We start from the raw sequence: 19,833 nt of genomic DNA on the forward strand, positions 1-19,833 counted from the left end.
GGTATTATAAGCCTTCCTTGAAATTGGTCACTCATAGAAAAATGAAGGATGTTATCTTTCTACTTTGCCCAAATAAAAGCTAAATCTCATTCACAGAACATACTCGATTTTTAGTTCCATATAAAATCCAGGATTATTTTCATAGATTTACATAGGAAAAACTTAGCTCCAAAACACTTTGTTTTCCTCACATAAATTGTGAGGCTCAACAAGAGAGCACGTGAAAATTACTTAAAAAGGATAAAAGCTTCCCTTTATAAAGTAGAAAAAAATCCTAGACTATGGAGAGAAGTGTGAAAATTAGAAACTTGAAAGACTCTTCAATCTTACTCTTTCCTGAGAGAACCACAGTTAATTTGGAAATTCTTCAAACTAGCTATCAAAATATTATATATAATATATGTATGTACATATTGTTTAATAGTAAATTTGCTACTATTCATTGTATTCTGAAATTTTATTATAAAAAATGTGCCTAAAATAATATAATACATTCATATAACATAGTTTGTGTGAAAGGAGGTCAGAATATGGTTAAAGAAGGGCATCTCAATTTAATCAAACTGTCGTTCAGTTTACTGTTAGGTAATAACACCTTAGTTGGTAAAAATGTAAATGTATTGGAAATGTGCATTTCAGGTTCTAATATGAAAATAACTGAAAAATTTTCCATTCTTTTTTCACAGCATTAATGTATGGACTAAGTATAATTCTGTGTATATATGTGTTCCTTTCAGGGCTCGTGGTTGGATTTATCTTAACCATTGCAAATTTCAGCTTTTTTACATCTTTGCTGATGTTTTTCCTTTCTTCTTCAAAACTTACTAAATGGAAGGGAGAAGCAAAGAAGCGTCTAGATTCAGAATACAAGGAAGGTAAAATGAAATATGTTTGATATTACTTCAGAGAGTAACCTTTATATATTCCTACAATATAGAATGTAAGCAAAGTTACCATTCCACTTTCAGTCATTTTTAGACTTCTAGTCATTTTTTTCTTTTCTTAAACTTGAGATTGTAAGTTCCTGTAACTGTATGATTCTCCTCTGAGCAGAAAACATTTCTTGTCCTTTTCTTCTACTTGTTTGTTTCTAGGCGGGCAGAGGAATTGGGTTCAGGTGTTCTGTAATGGAGCTGTGCCCACAGAACTGGCCTTGCTGTACATGATAGAAAATGGCCCTGGGGAGATCCCAATAGATTTTTCCAAGCAGTACACTGCTTCCTGGATGTGTTTGTCTCTCTTGGCTGCACTGGCCTGCTCTGCTGGAGACACGTGGGCCTCAGAAGTTGGCACTGTGCTGAGTAAAAGCCCACCAAGACTAATAACAACCTGGGAGAAAGTTCCAGTTGGTGAGTCTTGATTTCAGTTTTTTTTTTTTCTTGTAGATAATTATTTTTTATTGAAGGGTAGTTGACACACAGTATTACATTACATTAGTTTCAGGTGTGCAACATAGTGATTCAACACTTATATACATGACAATTCTAGGTACCAGCTATCACCCTACCAAGCTGTTACAATATCTTGACAATATTCCTTATGCTATACATTACATCCCGGTTACTTATTTATTTTACCATTGGAAGTGTGTACTTTTATTTATTTATTTATTTATTTATTTATTTTGTGAGGGCATCTCTCATATTTATTGATCAAATGGTTGTTAACAACAATAAAATTCTGTATAGGGGAGTCAATGCACAATCATTAATCCACCCCAAGCCTAATTTTCATCAGTCTCCAATCTTCTGAGGCATAACAAACAAGTTCTTACATGGAGAACAAATTCTTACATAGTGAATAAGTTCCATAGTGAATAGTACAAGGGCAGTCATCACAGAAACTTTCGGTTTTGCTCATGCATTATGAACTATAAACAGTCAGTTCAAATATGAATACTCATTTGGTTTTTATACTTGATTTATATGTGGATACCACATTTCTCTCTTTATTATTATTATTTTTAATAAAATGCTGAAGTGGTAGATAGATACAAGATAAAGGTAGAAAACATAGTTTAGTGTTGTAAGGGAGCAAATGTAGATGATCAGGTGTGTGCCTGTAGACTATGTGTTAATCCAAGCTAGACAAGGGCAATAAAACATCCACGTATGCAGAAGATTTCTCTCAGAACAGGGGGGGTGAGGTTCTAAGCCTCACCTCTATTGATCCCCAAATTTCTCACCTGATGACCCCCCTGCGACTGTGCCTGTCTTAGGTTGTTCCTCCCTTGAGGAATCTTACCCCTCTCTGGTTAACCAATCATCTTGCGGGGCCATACAGGGAAATGTAAAGTTGGTAAGTGAGAGAGAAGCCTTATTGTTTGAAATGGTTAGCTTTTTATTTCTTTGCATATTTATGCCCTGTAGCTTCTATGCCCAGCATTTGTCTTGAGGTATCTTTACCACTTGGAAGAATTATGATACTCGGTAAATTTGATATGAGGCACAAATTCTATTTAAGGTTTGTAATTAGGAAGGAAGAAGAAAAGCTATAGAAGTAGCAGGCGGCAGAAAACCTGGGAAGATTGATTATTTTTTTGACCTATCTTCTTGTAGAGTAACTTCAGCATGTATAGGTTTTAAGCTACTACTTAAATTGCGCACACACATTAACATAATAGGGGTATAGTTACATAACCAAAGCATACCTGTAATTACCAGCCATCTCCAGTGAAACCAAGAAAACCAGTTAGGCACCTTAGGCATTTGTGAAAACTTATCTATGATATGGTGGATATTGTCCAACTGAACTTGAACAGTCTGAGAGAAATCAGACAAATTAAAACAACCCATTCCTGGGGAATGTTCACATCCCTTATGTTCTTTTAACAGTAAATAGTCTGTAGTTGTAAGATTTTGGAGCACTACAATTTGCACTTCTCCTAATTCTTGGTTGAATTCCAACAGTATAGATTCAGTCAAATTTGTTGTTTTACTGTATGCACAGGCCAGCTTAGATATCTCCTTCATTCCCATGGCAAGTCCAGGAGCTGGTGGGATGAGCGCATCTACAGCTGTAGCAGTGCGTGGATCTTTGTTGGGGTTTTTGATGATCATCTTCTGGCATGAGTCTTCCAGAGAGTGCTGATGTTGGAAGTTCTTTTTCATATCGTATCTTAGTTCATTTTCGGGGTAGCCCAATTAGGCTTTGATCCTCTGTTAGTCCATTCTTGAGTTCTGTGATTGTGCTGCTGTTTTGTTCCTTCAGTTTTTCCTTTGTTCTTATATTCCACAGATAAGTGAAATCATTTAGTATTTCTCTTTCTCCGCTTGGCTTGTTTCACTGAGCATAATACCCTCCAGCTCCATCCATGTTGCTGAAAATGGTTGGATTTGCCCTTTTCTTATGGCTGAGTAGTATTCCATTGTGTATATGTACCACATCTTCTTTATCCATTCATCTATCGATGGACATTTAGGTTGGTTAATTCTTGCCTATTGTAAATAGTGCTGCGATAAACATAGGGGTGCACTGATCTTTCTCATACTTGATTGCTGCATTCTTAGGGTAAATTCCTAGGAGTGGAATTCCTGGGTCAAATGGTAAGTCTGTTTTGAGCATTTTGATGTACCTCCATACTGCTTTCCACAATGGTTGAACTAACTTACATTCCCACCAGCAGTGTAGGAGGGTTCCCCTTTCTCCACAGCCTCGCCAACATTTGTTGTTTGTCTTTTGGATGGCAGCCATCCTTACTGGTGTGAGGTGATACCTCATTGTAGTTTTAATTTGCATTTCTCTGATTATTAGCGATGTGGAGCATCTTTTCATGTGTCTGTTGGCCATCTGTATTTCTTTTTTGGAGAACTGTCTGTTCAGTTCCTCTGCCCATTTTTTAATTGGGTTATTTGTTTTTTGTTTGTTGAGGCGTGTGAGCTCTTTATATATTCTGGACGTCAAGCCTTTATCGGATGTGTCATTTTCAAATATATTCTCCCATACTGTAGGGTTCCTTTTTGTTCTATTGATGGTGCCTTTTGCTGTACAGAAGCTTTTCAGCTTAATATAGTCCCACTTACTCATTTTTGCTGTTGTTTTCCTTGCCCGGGGAGATATGTTCAAGAAGAGGTCACTCATGTTTATGTCTAAGAGGTTTTCGCCTATGTTTTCTTCCAAGAGTTTAATGGTTTCATGACTTACATTCAGGTCTTTGATCCATTTTGAGTTTACTTTTGTATATGGGGTTAGACAATGGTCCAGTTTCATTCTCCTACATGTAGCTGTCCAGTTTTGCCAGCACCATCTGTTGAAGAGACTGTCATTTCGCCATTGTATGTCCATGGCTCCTTTATCAAATATTAATTGACCATATATGTCTGGGTTAATGTCTGGATTCTCTAGTCTGTTCCATTGGTCTGTGGCTCTGCTCTTGTGCCAGTACCAAATTGTCTTGCTTACTATGGCTTTATAGTAGAGCTTGAAGTTGGGGAGTGAGATCCCCCCTACTTTATTCTTCTTTCTCAGGATTGCTTTGGCTATTCGGGGTCTTTGGTGTTTCCATATGAATTTTTGAATTATTTGTTCCAGTTCATTGAAGAATGTTGCTGGTAGTTTCATAGGGATTGCATCAAATCTGTATATTGCTTTGGGCAGGATGGCCATTTTGACGATATTAATTCTTCCTAGCCACGAGCATGGGATGAGTTTCCATCTGTTAGTGTCCCCTTTAATTTCTCTTAAGAGTGACTTGTAGTTTTCAGAGTATAAGTCTTTCACTTCTTTGGTTAGGTTTATTCCTAGGTATTTTATTTTATTTTATTTTATTTTTTTAGATAATTATTTTTTATTGAAGGGTAGTTGACGAACAGTATTACATTACATTAGTTTCAAGTGTACAACACAGTGATAAAACATTTATATACATAATTCTAGGTTCCAGCTATTGCCCTACCAAGCTGTTACAATATCTTGACTATATTCCTTATGCTATACATTTCATCCCGGTTACTTATTTATTTTACCGTTGTAAGTCTGTCCTCTTTTTTTTTTTTTGTGAGGGCATCTCTCATATTTATTGATCAAATGGTTGTTAACGACAATAAAATTCTGTATAGGGGAGTCAATGCTCAATGCACAATCATTAATCCACCCCAAGCCTAATTTCCGTCAGTCTCCAATCTTCTGAGGCATAACAAACAAGTTCTTACATGGAGAACAAATTCTTACATAATGAATAAGTTACATAGTGAATAGTACAAGGGCAGTCATCACAGAAACTTTCGGTTTTGCTCATGCATTATGAACTATAAACAGTCAGTTCCAATATGAATACTCATTTGGTTTTTATACTTAATTTATATGTGGATACCACATTTCTCTCTTTATTATTATTATTTTTAATAAAATGCTGAAGTGGTAGGTAGATACAAGATAAAGGTAGAAAACATAGTTCAGTGTTGTAAGAGAGCAAATGTAGATGATCAGGTGTGTGCCTGTAGACTATGTGTTAATCCAAGCTAGACAAGGGCAATAAAACATCCAGGTATGCAGAAGATTTCTCTCAGAACAGGGGGGGTGAGGTTCTAAGCCCCACCTCTGTTGATCCCCAATTTCTCACCTGATGACCCCCCTGCGACTGTGCCTATCTTAGGTTGTTCCTCCCTTGAGGAATCTTACCCGTCTCTGGCTAACCAGTCATCTTCCGGGGCCATACAGGGAAATGTAAAGTTGGTAGGTGAGAGAGAAGCCTTATTGTTTGAAAAGGTTAGCTTTTTACTTCTTTGCATATTTATGCCCTGTAGCTTCTATGCCCAGCATTTGTCTTGAGGTATCTTTACCACTTGGAAGAATTATGATACTCAGTAAATTTGATATGAGGCACGAATTCTATTTAAGGGTTGTAATTAGGAAGGGAGAAGAAAAGCTATAGAAGTAGCAGGCAGAAGAAAACATGGGAAGATTGATTATTTCTTTGACATATCTTCTTGTAGAGTAACTTCAGCATGTATAGGTTTTAAGCTACTACTTAAATTGCGCACACACATTAACATAATAGGAGTATAGTTACATAACCAAAGCGTATCTGTAATTACCAGCCATCTCCAGTGAAACCAAGAAAACCAGTTAGGCACCTTAGGCATTTGTGAAAACTGATCTATGATATGGTGGATATTGTCCAACTGAACTTGAACAGTCTGAGAGGAATCAGACAAATTAAAACAACCCATTCCTGGGGAATGTTCACATCCCTTATGTTCTGTTTTTTTTTTTTTTTTTTATTTTATTTTATTTTATTTTTATTTTTTTTATTTTTTTAATAATTATTTTTTATTGAAGGGTAGTTGACACACAGTATTACATTACATGAGTTTCAAGTGTACAACACAGTGGTAGAACATTTATATACATAATTCTAGGTTCCAGCTATCACCCTACCAGGCTGTTACAATATCTTGACTATATTCCTTATGCTATACCTTACATCCCGGTTACTAATTTATTTTACCATTGGAAGTCTGTCCTTTTTTTTTTTTTTTGTGAGGGCATCTCTCATATTTATTGATCAAATGGTTGTTAACGACAATAAGATTCTGTATAGGGGAGTCAATGCTCAATGCACAATCATTATTCCACCCCAAGCCTAATTTTTGTCAGTCTCCAATCTTCTGAGGCATAACAAACAAGTTTTTACATGTAGAACAAATTCTTACATAATGAATAAGTTACATAGTGAACAGTACAAGGGCAGTCATCACAGAAACTTTCGGTTTTGCTCATGCATTATGAACTATAACAGTCAGTTCAAATATGAATACTCATTTGGTTTTTATACTTGATTTATATGTGGATACCACATTTCTCTCTTTATTATTATTATTTTTAATAAAATGCTGAAGTGGTAGGTAGATACAAGATAAAGGTAGAAAACATAGTTTAGTGTTGTAAGAGAGCACATGTAGATGATCAGGTGTGTGCCTGTAGACTATGTGTTAATCCAAGCTAGACAAGGGCAATAAAACATCCACGTATGCAGAAGATTTCTCTCAGAACAGGGGCTGTGAGGTTCTAAGCCTCACCTCTGTTGATCCCCCATTTCTCACCTGATGGCCCCCCTGCGACTGTGCCTGTCTTAGGTTGTTCCTCCCTTGAGGAATCTTACCCGTCTCTGGCTAACCAGTCATCTTCCGGGGCCATACAGGGAAATGTGAAGTTGGTAAGTGAGAGGGAAGCCTTACTGTTTGAAAAGGTTAGCTTTTTACTTCTTTGCATATTTATGCCCTGTGGCTTCTATGCCCAGCATTTGTCTTGAGGTATCTTTACCACTTGGAAGAATTATGATACTCGGTAAATTTGATATGAGGCACGAATTCTATTGAAGGGTTGTAATTAGGAAGGAAAAAGAAAAGCTATAGAAGTAGCAGGCGGAAGAAAACATGGGAAGATTGATTATTTCTTTGACAAATCTTCTTGTAGAGTAACTTCAGCATATATAGGTTTTAAGCTACTACTTAAATTGCGCACACACATTAACATAATAGGAGTATAGTTACATAACCAAAGCATATCTGTAATTACCAGCCATCTGCAGTGAAACCAAGAAAACCAGTTAGGCACCTTAGGCATTTGTGAAAACTTATCTATGATATGGTGGATATTGTCCAACTGAACTTGAACAGTCTGAGAGAAATCAGACAAATTAAAACAACCCATTCCTGGGGAATGTTCACATCCCTTATGTTCTTTTAACAGTAAATAGTCTGTAGTTGTAAGAGTTTGGAGCACTACAATTTGCACTTCTCCTAATTCTTGGTTGAGTTCCAACAGTATAGATCCAGTCAAATTTGTTGTTTTACTGTATGCACAGGCCAGCTTAGATATCTCCTTCCTCATTCCCATGGCAGGTCCAGGAACTGGTGGGATGAGTGCATCTACAGCTGTAGCAGTGCGTGGATCTTTGTTGGGGTTTTTTGATGATCATCTTCTGGCATGAGTCTTCCAGAGGGTGCAGATGTTGGAAGTTCTTTTTCATATCGTATCTTAGTTCATTTTCGGGGTAGCCCAATTAGGCTTTGATCCTCTGTATAAACACAAACAGACCCTTTGCCTACACTTTTATATGCCCTTTATACCCTTGTGTAGAACTCGTTGGAGGTTACCACACAGGAACTGCCCTTTTTTTTTTTTTTTTTTTTTTTGCTATCACTAATCTACACTTACATGACGAATATTATGTTTACTAGGCTCTCCCCTATACCAGGTCTCCCCTATAAACCCCTTTACAGTCACTGTCCATCAGCATAGCAAAATGTTGTAGAATCACTACTTGCCTTCTCTGTGTTGTACAGCCCTCCCTTTTCTCCTACCCCCCCATGCATGTTAATCTTAATACCCCCCTACTTCTCCCCCCCTTATCCCTCCCTACCCACCCATCCTTCCCAGTCCCTTTCCCTTTGGTACCTGTTAGTCCATTCTTGAGTTCTGTGATTCTGCTGCTGTTTTGTTCCTTCAGTTTTTCCTTTGTTCTTATATTCCACAGATAAGTGAAATCATTTGGTATTTCTCTTTCTCCGCTTGGCTTGTTTCACTGAGCATAATACCCTCCAGCTCCATCCATGTTGCTGCAAATGATTGGATTTGCCCTTTTCTTATAGCTGAGTAGTATTCCATTGTGTATATGTACCACATCTTCTTTATCCATTCATCTATTGATGGACATTTAGGTTGCTTCCAATTCTTGGCTATTGTAAATAGTGCTGCAATAAACATAGGGGTGCATCTGTCTTTCTCAAACTTGATTGCTGCATTCTTAGGGTAAATTCCTAGGAGTGCAATTCCTGGGTCAAATGGTAAGTCTGTTTTGAGCATTTTGATGTACCTCCATACTGCTTTCCACAATGGTTGAACTAACTTACATTCCCACCAGCAGTGTAGGAGGGTTCCCCTTTCTCCACAGCCTCGCCAACATTTGTTGTTGTTTGTCTTTTGGATGGCAGCCATCCTTACTGGTGTGAGGTGATACCTCATTGTAGTTTTAATTTGCATTTCTCTGATAATTAGCGATGTGGAGCATCTTTTCATGTGTCTGTTGGCCATCTGTATTTCTTTTTTGGAGAACTGTCTGTTCAGTTCCTCTGCCCATTTTTTAATTGGGTTATTTGTTTTTTGTTTGTTGAGGCGTGAGAGTTCCTTATATATTCTGGACGTCAAGCCTTTATCGGATGTGTCATTTTCAAATATATTCTCCCATACTGTAGGGATCCTTCTTGTTCTATTGATGGTGTCTTTTGCTGTACAGAAGCTTTTCAGCTTAATATAGTCCCACTTACTCATTTTTGCTGTTGTTTTCCTTGCCCGGGGAGATATGTTCAAGAAGAGGTCACTCATGTTTATGTCTAAGAGGTTTTCGCCTATGTTTTCTTCCAAGAGTTTAATGGTTTCATGGCTTACATTCAGGTCTTTGATCCATTTTGAGTTTACTTTTGTATATGGGGTTAGACAATGGTCCAGTTTCATTCTCCTACATGTAGCTGTCCAGTTTTGCCAGCACCACCTGTTGAAGAGACTGTCATTTCGCCATTGTATGTCCATGGCTCCTTTATCAAATATTAATTGACCATATATGTCTGGGTTAATGTCTGGATTCTCTAGTCTGTTCCATTGGTCTGTGGCTCTGCTCTTGTGCCAGTACCAAATTGTCTTGCTTACTATGGCTTTATAGTAGAGCTTGAAGTTGGGGAGTGAGATCCCCCCTACTTTATTCTTCTTTCTCAGGATTGCTTTGGCTATTCGGGGTCTTTGGTGTTTCCATATGAATTTTTGAATTATTTGTTCCAGTTCATTGAAGAATGTTGCTGGTAGTCTCATAGGGATTGCATCAAATCTGTATATTGCTTTGGGCAGGATGGCCATTTTGACGATATTAATTCTTCCTAGCCACGAGCATGGGATGAGTTTCCATCTGTTAGTGTCCCCTTTAATTTCTCTTAAGAGTGACTTGTAGTTTTCAGAGTATAAGTCTTTCACTTCTTTGGTTAGGTTTATTCCTAGGTATTTTATTTTTTTTGATGCAATTGTGAATGGAGTTGTTTTCCTGATTTCTCTCTCTGTTGGTTCATTGTTAGTATATAGGAAAGCCACAGATTTCTGTGTGTTGATTTTGTATCCTGCAACTTTGCTGTATTCCGATATCAGTTCTAGTAGTTTTGGGGTGGAGTCTTTAGGGTTTTTTATGTACAGTATCATGTCATCTGCAAATAGTGACAGTTTAACTTCTTCTTTACCAATCTGGATTCCTTGTATTTCTTTATTTTGTCTGATTGCCGTGGCTAGGACCTCCAGTACTATGTTAAATAACAGTGGAGAGAGTGGGCATCCCTGTCTAGTTCCCGATCTCAGAGGAAATGCTTTCAGCTTCTCGCTGTTCAATATAATGTTGGCTGTGGGTTTATCATAGATGGCCTTTATTATGTTGAGGCCTCTCAACATAATAAATGGGCCTCTATTCCCATTTTGCTGAGAGTTTTTATCATGAATGGATGTTGAACTTTGTCAAATGCTTTTTCAGCATCTATGGAGATGATCATGTGGTTTTTGTCTTTCTTTTTGTTGATGTGGTGGATGATGTTGATGGACTTTAGAATGTTGTACCATCCTTGCAACCCTGGGATGAATCCCACTTGGTCATGGTGTATGATCCTTTTGATGTATTTTTGAATTCTGTTTGCTAATATTTTGTTGAGTATTTTTGCATCTACGTTCATCAGGGATATTGGTCTGTACTTTTCTTTTTGGTGGGGTCTTTGCCTGGTTTTGGTATTAGGGTGATGTTAGCTTCATAGAATGAGTTTGGGAGTATCCCCTCCTCCTCTATTTTTTGGAAAACTTTAAGGAGAATGGGTATTATGTCTTCCCTGTATGTCTGATAAAATTCCTAGGTAAATCCATCTGGCCCGGGGGTTTTGTTCTTTGGTAGTTTTTTGATTACCGCTTCAATTTCGTTGCTGGTAATTCGTCTGTTTAGATTTTCTGTTTCTTTCTGAGTCAGTCATGGAAGGTTGTATTTTTCTAGGAATTTGGTCCATTTCTCCTAGGTTTCCCAGCTTGTTAGCATATAGGTTTTCATAGTATTCTCTAATAATTCTTTGTATTTCTGTGGGGTCCGTCGTGGTTTTTCCTTTCTCATTTCTGATACTGTTGGTTTGTGTTGACTCTCCTTTTCTCTTAATAATTCTGGCTAGAGGCTTATCTATTTTGTTTATTTTCTCGAAGAACCAGCTCTTGGTTTCATTGATTTTTGCTATTGTTTTATTCTTCTCAATTTTATTTATTTCTTCTCTAATCTTTATTATGTCCCTCCTTCTGCTGACCTTAGGCCTCATCTGTTCATCTTTTTCCAATTTCGATATTTGTGACATTAGACCATTCATTTGGGATTGCTCTTCCTTTTTTAAATATGCTTGGATTGCTATATACTTTCCTCTTAAGACTGCTTTTGCTGTGTCCCACAGAAGTTGGGGCTTAGTGTTGTTGTTGTCATTTGTTTCCATATATTGCTGGATCTCCATTTTGATTTGGTCATTGATCCATTGATTATTTAGGAGCGTGTTGTTAAGCCTCCATGTGTTTGTGAGCCTCTTTCCTTTCTTTGTACAGTTTATTTCTAGTTTTATGCCTTTGTGGTCTGAAAAGTTGGTTGGTAGGATTTCAATCTTTTGGAATTTTCTGAGGCTCTTTTTGTGGCCTAGTATGTGGTCTATTCTGGAGAATGTTCCAATGTCACTTGAGAAGAATGTATATCCCGCTGCTTTTGGATGTATAGTTCTATAGATGTCTATTAGGTCCATCTGCTCTACTGTGTTGTTCAGTGCTTCCATGTCCTTACTTATTTTCTGCCCGGTGGATCTATCCTTTGGGGTGAGTGGTGTGTTGAATTCTCCTAGAATGAAGGCATTGCAGTCTATTTCCCCCTTTAGTTCTGTTAGTATTTGTTTCACATATGCTGGTGCTCCTGTGTTGGGTACATATATATTTAGAATGGTTATATCCTCTTGTTGGACTGAGCCCTTTATCATTATGTAGTGTCCTTCTTTATCTCTTGTTACTTTCTTTGTTTTGAAGTCTATTTTGTCTGATATTAGTACTGCAACCCCTGCTTTCTTCTCGCTGTTGTTTGCTTGAAATATGTTTTTCATCCCTTGACTTTTAGTCTGTACATGTCTTTGGGTTTGAGGTGAGTTTCTTGTAAGCAGCATATAGATGGGTCTTGCTTTTTTATCCATTCTGTTACTCTGTGTCTTTTGATTGGTGCATTCAGCCCATTAACATTTAGGGTGACTATTGAAAGATATGTACTTATTGCCATTGCAGCCTTTAAATTCGTGGTTACCATAGGTTCAAGGTTAGCCTCTTTAGTATCTTACTGCCTAACTTAGGTCGCTTATTGAGCTGTTTTATACACTGTCTGGAGATTCTTTTCTTCTCTCCCTTCTTATTCCTCCTCCTCGATTCTTCATATGTTGGGTGTTTTGTGCTGTGCTCTTTCTAGGAGTGCTCCCATCTAGAGCAGTCACTGTAAGATGTTCTGTAGAGGTGGTTTGTGGAAAGCAAATTCCCTCAGCTTTTCTTTGTCTGGGAATTGTTTAATCCCACCGTCATATTTGAATGATAGTTGTGCTGGATACAGTATCCTTGGTTCAAGGCCCTTCTGTTTCATTGTATTAAATATATCATGCCATTCTTTTCTGGCCTGTAGGGTTTCTGTCGAGAAATCTGATGTTAGCCTGATGGGTTTTCCTTTATAGGTGAACTTTTTCTCTCTAGCTGCCTTTAAAACTCTTTCCTTGTCCTTGATCTTTGCCATTTTAATCATTATGTGTCTTGGTGTTGTCCTCCTTGGATCCTTTCTGTTGGGGGTTCTGTGTATTTCCGTGGTCTGTTCGATTATTTCCTCCCCCAGTTTGGGGAAGTTTTCAGCAATTATTTCTTCTAAGATACTTTCCATCTCTTTTCCTCTCTCTTCTTCTGGAACCCCTATAATACGGATATTGTTCCTTTTGGATTGGTCACACAGCTCTCAATATTGTTTCATTCCTGGAGATCCTTTTGTCTCTCTCTATGTCAGCTTCTATGCGTTCCTGTTCTCTGGTTTCAATTCCATCAATGGCCTCTTGCATCCTATCCATTCTGCTTATATACCCTTCCAGAGTTTGTTTCATTTCTGTGATCTGCTTTCTGGCATCTGTGATCTCCCTCCGGACTTCATCCCATTTCTCTTGCGTATTTCTCTGCATCTCTGTCAGCATGTTTGTGATTCTTATTTTGAATTCTTTTTCAGGAAGACTGGTTAGGTCTGTCTCCTTCTCTGGTGTTGTCTCTGTGATCTTTGTCTGCCTGTAGCTTTGCCTTTTCATGGTGATAGGAATAGTTTGCAGAGCTGGGACGAGTGACGGCTGGAAGGACTTCCTTTCTTGTTGGTTTGTGGCCCTCCTGTCCTGGGAGAACAGCGGCCTCTACTGGCTTGTGCTGCGCAGCTGCGTGCAGACAGGGTTTCTGCTTCCTGCCCGGCTGCTATGGAGTTAATCTCCGCTGTTGCTGTGGGCGTGGCCTGGCTCGGGCAGCTACTCCAAAGTGGTGGAGTCGCGTTGGAGCAGGAGCTGCTGGGAGGCTATTTATCTCCGTAAGGGGCCTCCCTGCTCCCTGCAGCCCAGGGGTTAGGGTGCCCAGAGATCCCGGATTCCCTACCTCTGGATTAATTGTCCCGCCCTGCCCCTTTAAGACTTCCAAAAAGCACCCGCCAAAACAAAACAATGACCACCAAAAAAAAAAAAATTTTTTTTTAATTAAAAAAAAAAAAAAAAAGGTGGCCACTCGTTTTTCTTTATTCTCCGGCGCCAGCCTCCGGCCTCTGCTCACTGGTCTTGCTGCCCTGTTTCCCTAGTATTGGGGTCCCTATCCCTTTAAGTCTTCCAAAAAGCGCTCGCCAAAACAAAGCAGCAAAAAAAAAAAATTGGTCTCGCGCTTTTCTTATGTCCTTCAGCGCCCGGCCTCCGGTGCCCGCTCACTGTTCTTGCTGCCCTGTTTTCCTAGTATCCAGGGCCCCCTGGGCACGTACTGTGTCTGGGCCCGGATGGCTGGGTCTGGGTGTTCGGCAGTCCTGGGCTCCGTATCCCTCCCGCTCTGCCTATTCTTCTCCCACCGGGAGTTGGGGGGATGGGCGCTCGGCTCCCGCGGGGCCGGGGCTTGTATCTTACGCCCTTCACGAGGCGCTGGGTTCTCTCAGGTGCGGATGTGGTCTGGATATTGTCCTGTGTCCTCTGGTCTTTATTCTAAGAGGGGTTGTCTTTGTTATATTTTCATAGATATATGTGGTTTTGGGAGATTTCCGCTGCTCTACTCACGCCGCCATCTTCTGCCCCTCCTTGATTTCAGTTCTTAAAAAAAAATAAAAAATGATCTAAAAAACCTTGATTTATAATGTTTTTTATTGAAGAGCCTTTTAAGAATATTTTCCTTAATTGGAAAACTGCTATAGGCTATCAGGTTGGTGATAGTAATAGTCACAGAAATAATAGCATGTTCTAGATAAGCAATACGGAGGCAGAGACTGACTCACTGACATGTCAGTGGGAAGGGAAAAGGAGGGAAACAATAGAGTATTTCTTGAGGGTCTGATGTGGTTAGTGCTTTAACGTGTATCTCAGTTTCCCATCACCATTGTCATCAACTATTACTGCTAGTACTTCTTTATCTTGGTCATGTCATCATGCTGACCTCCCCCTTCCTCTTCCTTCTCCTCCTCTTTTCCCTCCATTTCCTTTTCCTCTTCTTCTTCTCCTTCTCCTTTTTAACTTCGTCATCTTCCTCCTCATCATCATCATCATCACCATAACAACTAACATTTGAGTATCTACTGTGTGCAGAGCACTGTTCTAACTGCTTTCCATAGAATACCATTTGGTACTCTTAATCGTCATGTGAGTTGGTTCTCTTATTATTTCCATCTTACAAATAAGGAAATTACATCGTTGAAAAGTTAGGTAACTTCACCACAGTCACATAGCTTGGAAATGGCAGAACCAGACTGGAACCAGGCAGTCTGGCTCCACTGAACTATTCTACTTCAGTGTGTAGAATGTCAGGAGTAACTGAAGGAAGAAGACTGTATTCTAAATAGGAGATGGTCTTTGGATTTCATCAAAAAGAATCCTTTCTTTAAATTAGTCTTGATTAGATAAGTACCAAGTGTTTTTGTTTTCCTTGACTTTATGTGTTTGCTGATTGTTAACCAGATGGCTTTCTCCATGTTTCTTCTTCAGGGACCAATGGAGGGGTTACAATAGTGGGCCTTGCCTCCAGTCTCCTTGGTGGTGCCTCTGTGGGCGTTGCGTATTTCCTCACACAGTTGGTTTTTGTTAATGATTTGGACATTTCTGCTCCCCAGTGGCCAATTATTGCATTTGGGGGTCTGGCTGGACTACTAGGATCAATTGTGGACTCATATTTAGGAGCTACAATGCAGTTTACTGGTAAGAACATCACCTTACTATTGCAACTTGCCTGTGTGTTAAAGAAATAGGAAAGAGTATGGAAAAGAAAAAAGGATGTGGCGATGAAAACAATCCCAAAGACACCAGTAGTTGGGGAACCAGGAGTGATAGGGTAAAGTCTCTTCTACAATTTTAATTTTCTTTTTCTTTTATGTTAAATTAATTGAAAGAGAATTTGTCCTGCAGAGCATTGAATAGAAGCTATGTCGGGGGATATGATAGTGTAGGAAACAGATGCTTTTGCTTATGGGATTCCACCTAATCCCAGGAAAGCAGGATATTTGGGATCAGATCATTTGAATAGTCCTCCTTCTGTTTGTTTTCCAAGTCCATTTGAGAGATAATTACTGCAGTACTCTAACTATACACATATGTCATTACTTTTCTGCTGTGACATTATGCTTGCTGTCCTCCCCACTGACTTTTTAGCCTCACTCAAGATATATGGGAGAGCAGTTCTCTCCCCAGTGTTCTGTGTTTACTTCTGAGGCTCTCTTGTCATATAAGTGTACTAACTGTTACTATTCTATATATTAATTAATACCCTGTTAGGTATGTATTGCTCCACACTCTAATCAACCATATTTTCTCTTTTGATTCATACAGTGAAGCTGAGATCCTGAGAGAAAGGTTCCCTAAGTAGTCCTCCGAATTCTCTTCATGCTCTAAAATAATCTACTTGCCCTTCCTCTCCCCTCCCCACCAATCCATATGTTTGTTCTCTTGATTTCGTTAGGCTCATCTAGATGCTAAGGAGGAAGCAATCTGATTTTAATTAACAGTAAAGGGTCAGTAACTGTATATGCACACTCACACACAAATATTACACATGTGCTTTCAAAGAGCCTAGGTTTTATTCTAAACTGGGCACTGACCAGGTAGGTATGTGATGGTGTTGAATATGTTGACGGTAAATGTGGGCTGTGGGACAGATGAATTTGTTCTGTAATCTTTGCCCCCTTGGCGTCCGCACCATGCTGGGTCCTGGGTATCCATTGCAGAGGCCGCTGACATGATCCATGTTCTCAGGGGCCTCACAGGATGGTCTTGGAGGGGAACCACTGGCCCGGTCTGCCAGTTTCATGCCATCTCTGCCTTTCATGTTCTCCCTTCTACTTTTGAAGGAACTCCAGCAGTATTGAGAACAGTACTGAGGTGCCCTGAAACTCATGTTTCAAAGAGGTCTTTTGTAATCAGGTTCCACATCTCTCACCATATGGATTATCCACTACAGTCATTTTACAAGTGGCTGAGAGTCTTTCAAAGATGATCTCCTTTTTTCAGAGAAGACTTAATTTGTTTTAAATCAAGTCGTGGATTTTCCACCTTACTTGTTTCTTTTCCACTCCAGGTTTGGATGAAAGCACCGGCATGGTGGTCAACAGCCCAACGAATGAAGTCAAGTACATAGCAGGGAAACCCATTCTTGATAATAATGCAGTGAACCTGTTTTCTTCTGTTCTTATTGCCCTCTTACTCCCGACGGCTGCTTGGGGTTTTTGGCCCATGGAATGAACTTTATTTCATTTATAAAGGTTATGACTGTGGGAAGTTCAGCTAAATTTGCAATCCCAAGTTCATCCTAAGAAGAATAATTGTAATGGCAAAGGAGAAATGCCAGCTCTTCCCCTATTCCATGGTGATGGAATGCCACATCTTTCCTCCCATCAGCTCCTTTGTAATACTAACACCTTTGTACTGAAAGACAAGTGTGCATAGGACTTATTCATATTTTTCTTCTACGGAATGAAGCTTCTGAGCAATGAAGTTAATAATATCCCTATATATTGAACTGGAAGTTCCTATGTGGTAGACAGAAATTTTGTTTTGTTGGTTTAAAACAGTGTAGGGACTAACAACAAAGAAATTTAAACATGATTCTCAGTTGTGGCAGAGAAATGTTCACTGTGCCATTTGCCCAAATGTTAGATCTGTTTTAAGTGGTTTAAACTTATGTGTGTGGAATCCTGAATCGAGGTAGTCCTGGACTTCTATTACTTGCCATTTACAGTTGTGAAAAGTGTGGAGTTTGGTTCCTAGTCAGCTGTGAGACTTACTCCACATTTATTCTTCCTTCCTCAGGGTTAGCAAGAAAAAAAAGTAAATGTCTTTTTCATATGACCATTCGAATGCATGAAAAAAGTTATTTTTAAGTAAAAGATACTTATCTTGTATCTTAAAAACGTGCCCCTTAATATATATTTCAGTTGATCTCAGCAGAAGTTATCTTGAATTAACATTTTTATTGTATTTTCTAGCTTTCTTTGAAATTTGTATAGGAATCTGATTTACATTGGCATCGTGAACAGTTAAAAGAATAACTGGAAAGTTATTTTTAATTTTTTTGTTTGTTTGCGATCCAGAAGTCGCTGAAAGAGGCTATAATTTCCTATTATGTTCCTTTTAAGTTGTGCTGTCCTATAGATCATAGACACAAAGTGAATTCTATTTTGTTCTTTACTATGATTTCTGTGATAAAGGAGTTTGATATGCCATGGATTATTTTGCTAAAAGTATTTTTAAATATTTCTCATGTGATTTCCATACTTTTCTCCCCTTTGCTCCTTTTGCATTCTTAAGAGAAATTGGAGAACAAGCCCATAAATAAATCACCATATCAGAGTGGATAAAGCTTAGAATTCTTTACTGTGACCCTTCTAGAGTGATGATCTAGAACTAACTTGGTTCAGGACAGGAAAAAAAACACAAAACAGTCAACATCTTTAATCCTTATGCCAAGCAACTCAGTGGGTCTCAACCATTGGTTGTCAACTTTTTGGGCATTGGAATGCCCAACTGATTGGAATCACCTGACCATCTTTAAAAAAAGTCCTTGTGTCTGGACTTCACCATCAATATTCTAGTTGACCTGCTCTGGGGTACAGCCTGGGTATTGGGAGTTTAAAGAGCTCTGGTTGCACATTAGAATGTAGAGGATTTTTTAAAACACTCTTGGCAAAGCCCTTTCTAGACCAAGTAGATAAAAATGTCTGAAGGTGATGCTCATGCATCAGTTGTTTTTAGAAAGCTCTCCAAGGAGATTCTAATGTTTAAACAGGTTAAGACCTACTAAAGGAAAATGTCCGAAAGCACTGTATCTAAAAGAAGCCTCAGAAGAGTGGGCCTTTTCATTCTTATGCAAACAACTCTTAGCAGTAGTGCTGTTTTATGCTGTCTTTACGCATTAATAGCTTCTGGTAAATTATGCTGTGTTTTATAGCTACATCACTTACCACATTATTCCTGAGACAGTTTTTCATGCAGCCTATTAATTTCTGCAGCTGTTCTAAAATGCCTTTTCTTTTCTCCCAGAGATTCATTCTGGTGACGTACATGGGACAAAAATATTTAGTGGTACCCTGTTTGGGTTTGGTAGAAATACTCTATCCTAAACAGTTTAGGGAAATACCACTTCACAATCCTTTATTTGAAAACCTAAGACTAGTTGTGTTTGGAATCAAAATTCTTCAGATTTTGGAAAAGTAGGTACATATAAAATACTTAGAACTCCTAGGAGAGACTAGGGTGGCACCCATTTTCAAGCACACTAATATTTCTGTGGCCATTGTGTGAATGACACAAAGTATGATAAAGACTATAAGAGCCTATGTCAGGCCAGGTCAGTTTTTTTAACAAACTTAGAAAGAAACTTTGTGTTTTCAGAGCTTTTTTGGATATGAGGCTTGTAAATAAGGAATTGTGGCTCTTTTTTTTTTCTTTGATTCATTGTACTGTAACATTGTTTGTAATTGGATATATAATTCAGCCAATTCCTCTTTACTGAGTGAACAGGTTATGCGTTAAAAAAAGACACTTCATGGAAAGAGCTTCATGTAACAGTATAATAAAACAATATTTACTGCTTACCTAGGCAGCCTAAAGGTAACATGCTATTTCTTATACTGTTTATAGTAGGGGAGAGCAAGGCGTGTGTAGCTCAGGACAACTTCTGAAGGAGACCTGAAGACTTCCAGAAGAGGCATTTGAAAACTCATCAAATGGAGCCGCCAGGAGAACAAGGAATTCATACAAACCATTGTATTCTTAGCTTTTCTCATTACTTGGGTTATGTATGCCTCAGCTGAGATGCATATATCTACTTCTTGTTTCTAGCCTACTATGTATGTAGGATGTTGCTTCAGAAATGCCAACCTCCTCCCAATGAGATATATACCTAGTATAGATAAAAGTCATGCTAGTTGAGATATTGTAAACTCTTGCCTTTGCAAAGTGAGAGGATGCTGGCTGTTAAGGACAGTGACTGTAGTACAGCCCAGTCATCTGCTGTCCCTGGTATTTTATCTGCTGTTCTTGATGCCATCACAGTGAGAGAAAATTGTATGAG

The 19,833-nt window shown here is 38.7% G+C and overlaps 1 protein-coding gene across 1 annotated transcript in view; it reads left to right on the forward strand.

The window, feature by feature from the left end:
- The window catches only part of TMEM19 (transmembrane protein 19), a 55,680-nt gene extending 36,326 nt beyond the window's left edge, over positions 1-19,354 (forward strand). Inside the window, exons 4-7 of the mRNA XM_036917627.2 lie at positions 738-875; positions 1,095-1,349; positions 15,258-15,467; positions 16,840-19,354. Coding sequence (XP_036773522.1) covers positions 738-875; positions 1,095-1,349; positions 15,258-15,467; positions 16,840-17,003 — 767 coding nt within the window. The 3' untranslated portion in view covers positions 17,004-19,354. The remainder of the gene's footprint in view (positions 1-737; positions 876-1,094; positions 1,350-15,257; positions 15,468-16,839) is intronic.
- The last annotated feature ends 479 nt before the right edge of the window (positions 19,355-19,833 follow it).

Source organism: Manis pentadactyla, chromosome 10 (assembly GCF_030020395.1).
Source record: "Manis pentadactyla isolate mManPen7 chromosome 10, mManPen7.hap1, whole genome shotgun sequence".
Lineage (NCBI taxonomy): Eukaryota > Metazoa > Chordata > Mammalia > Pholidota > Manidae > Manis > Manis pentadactyla.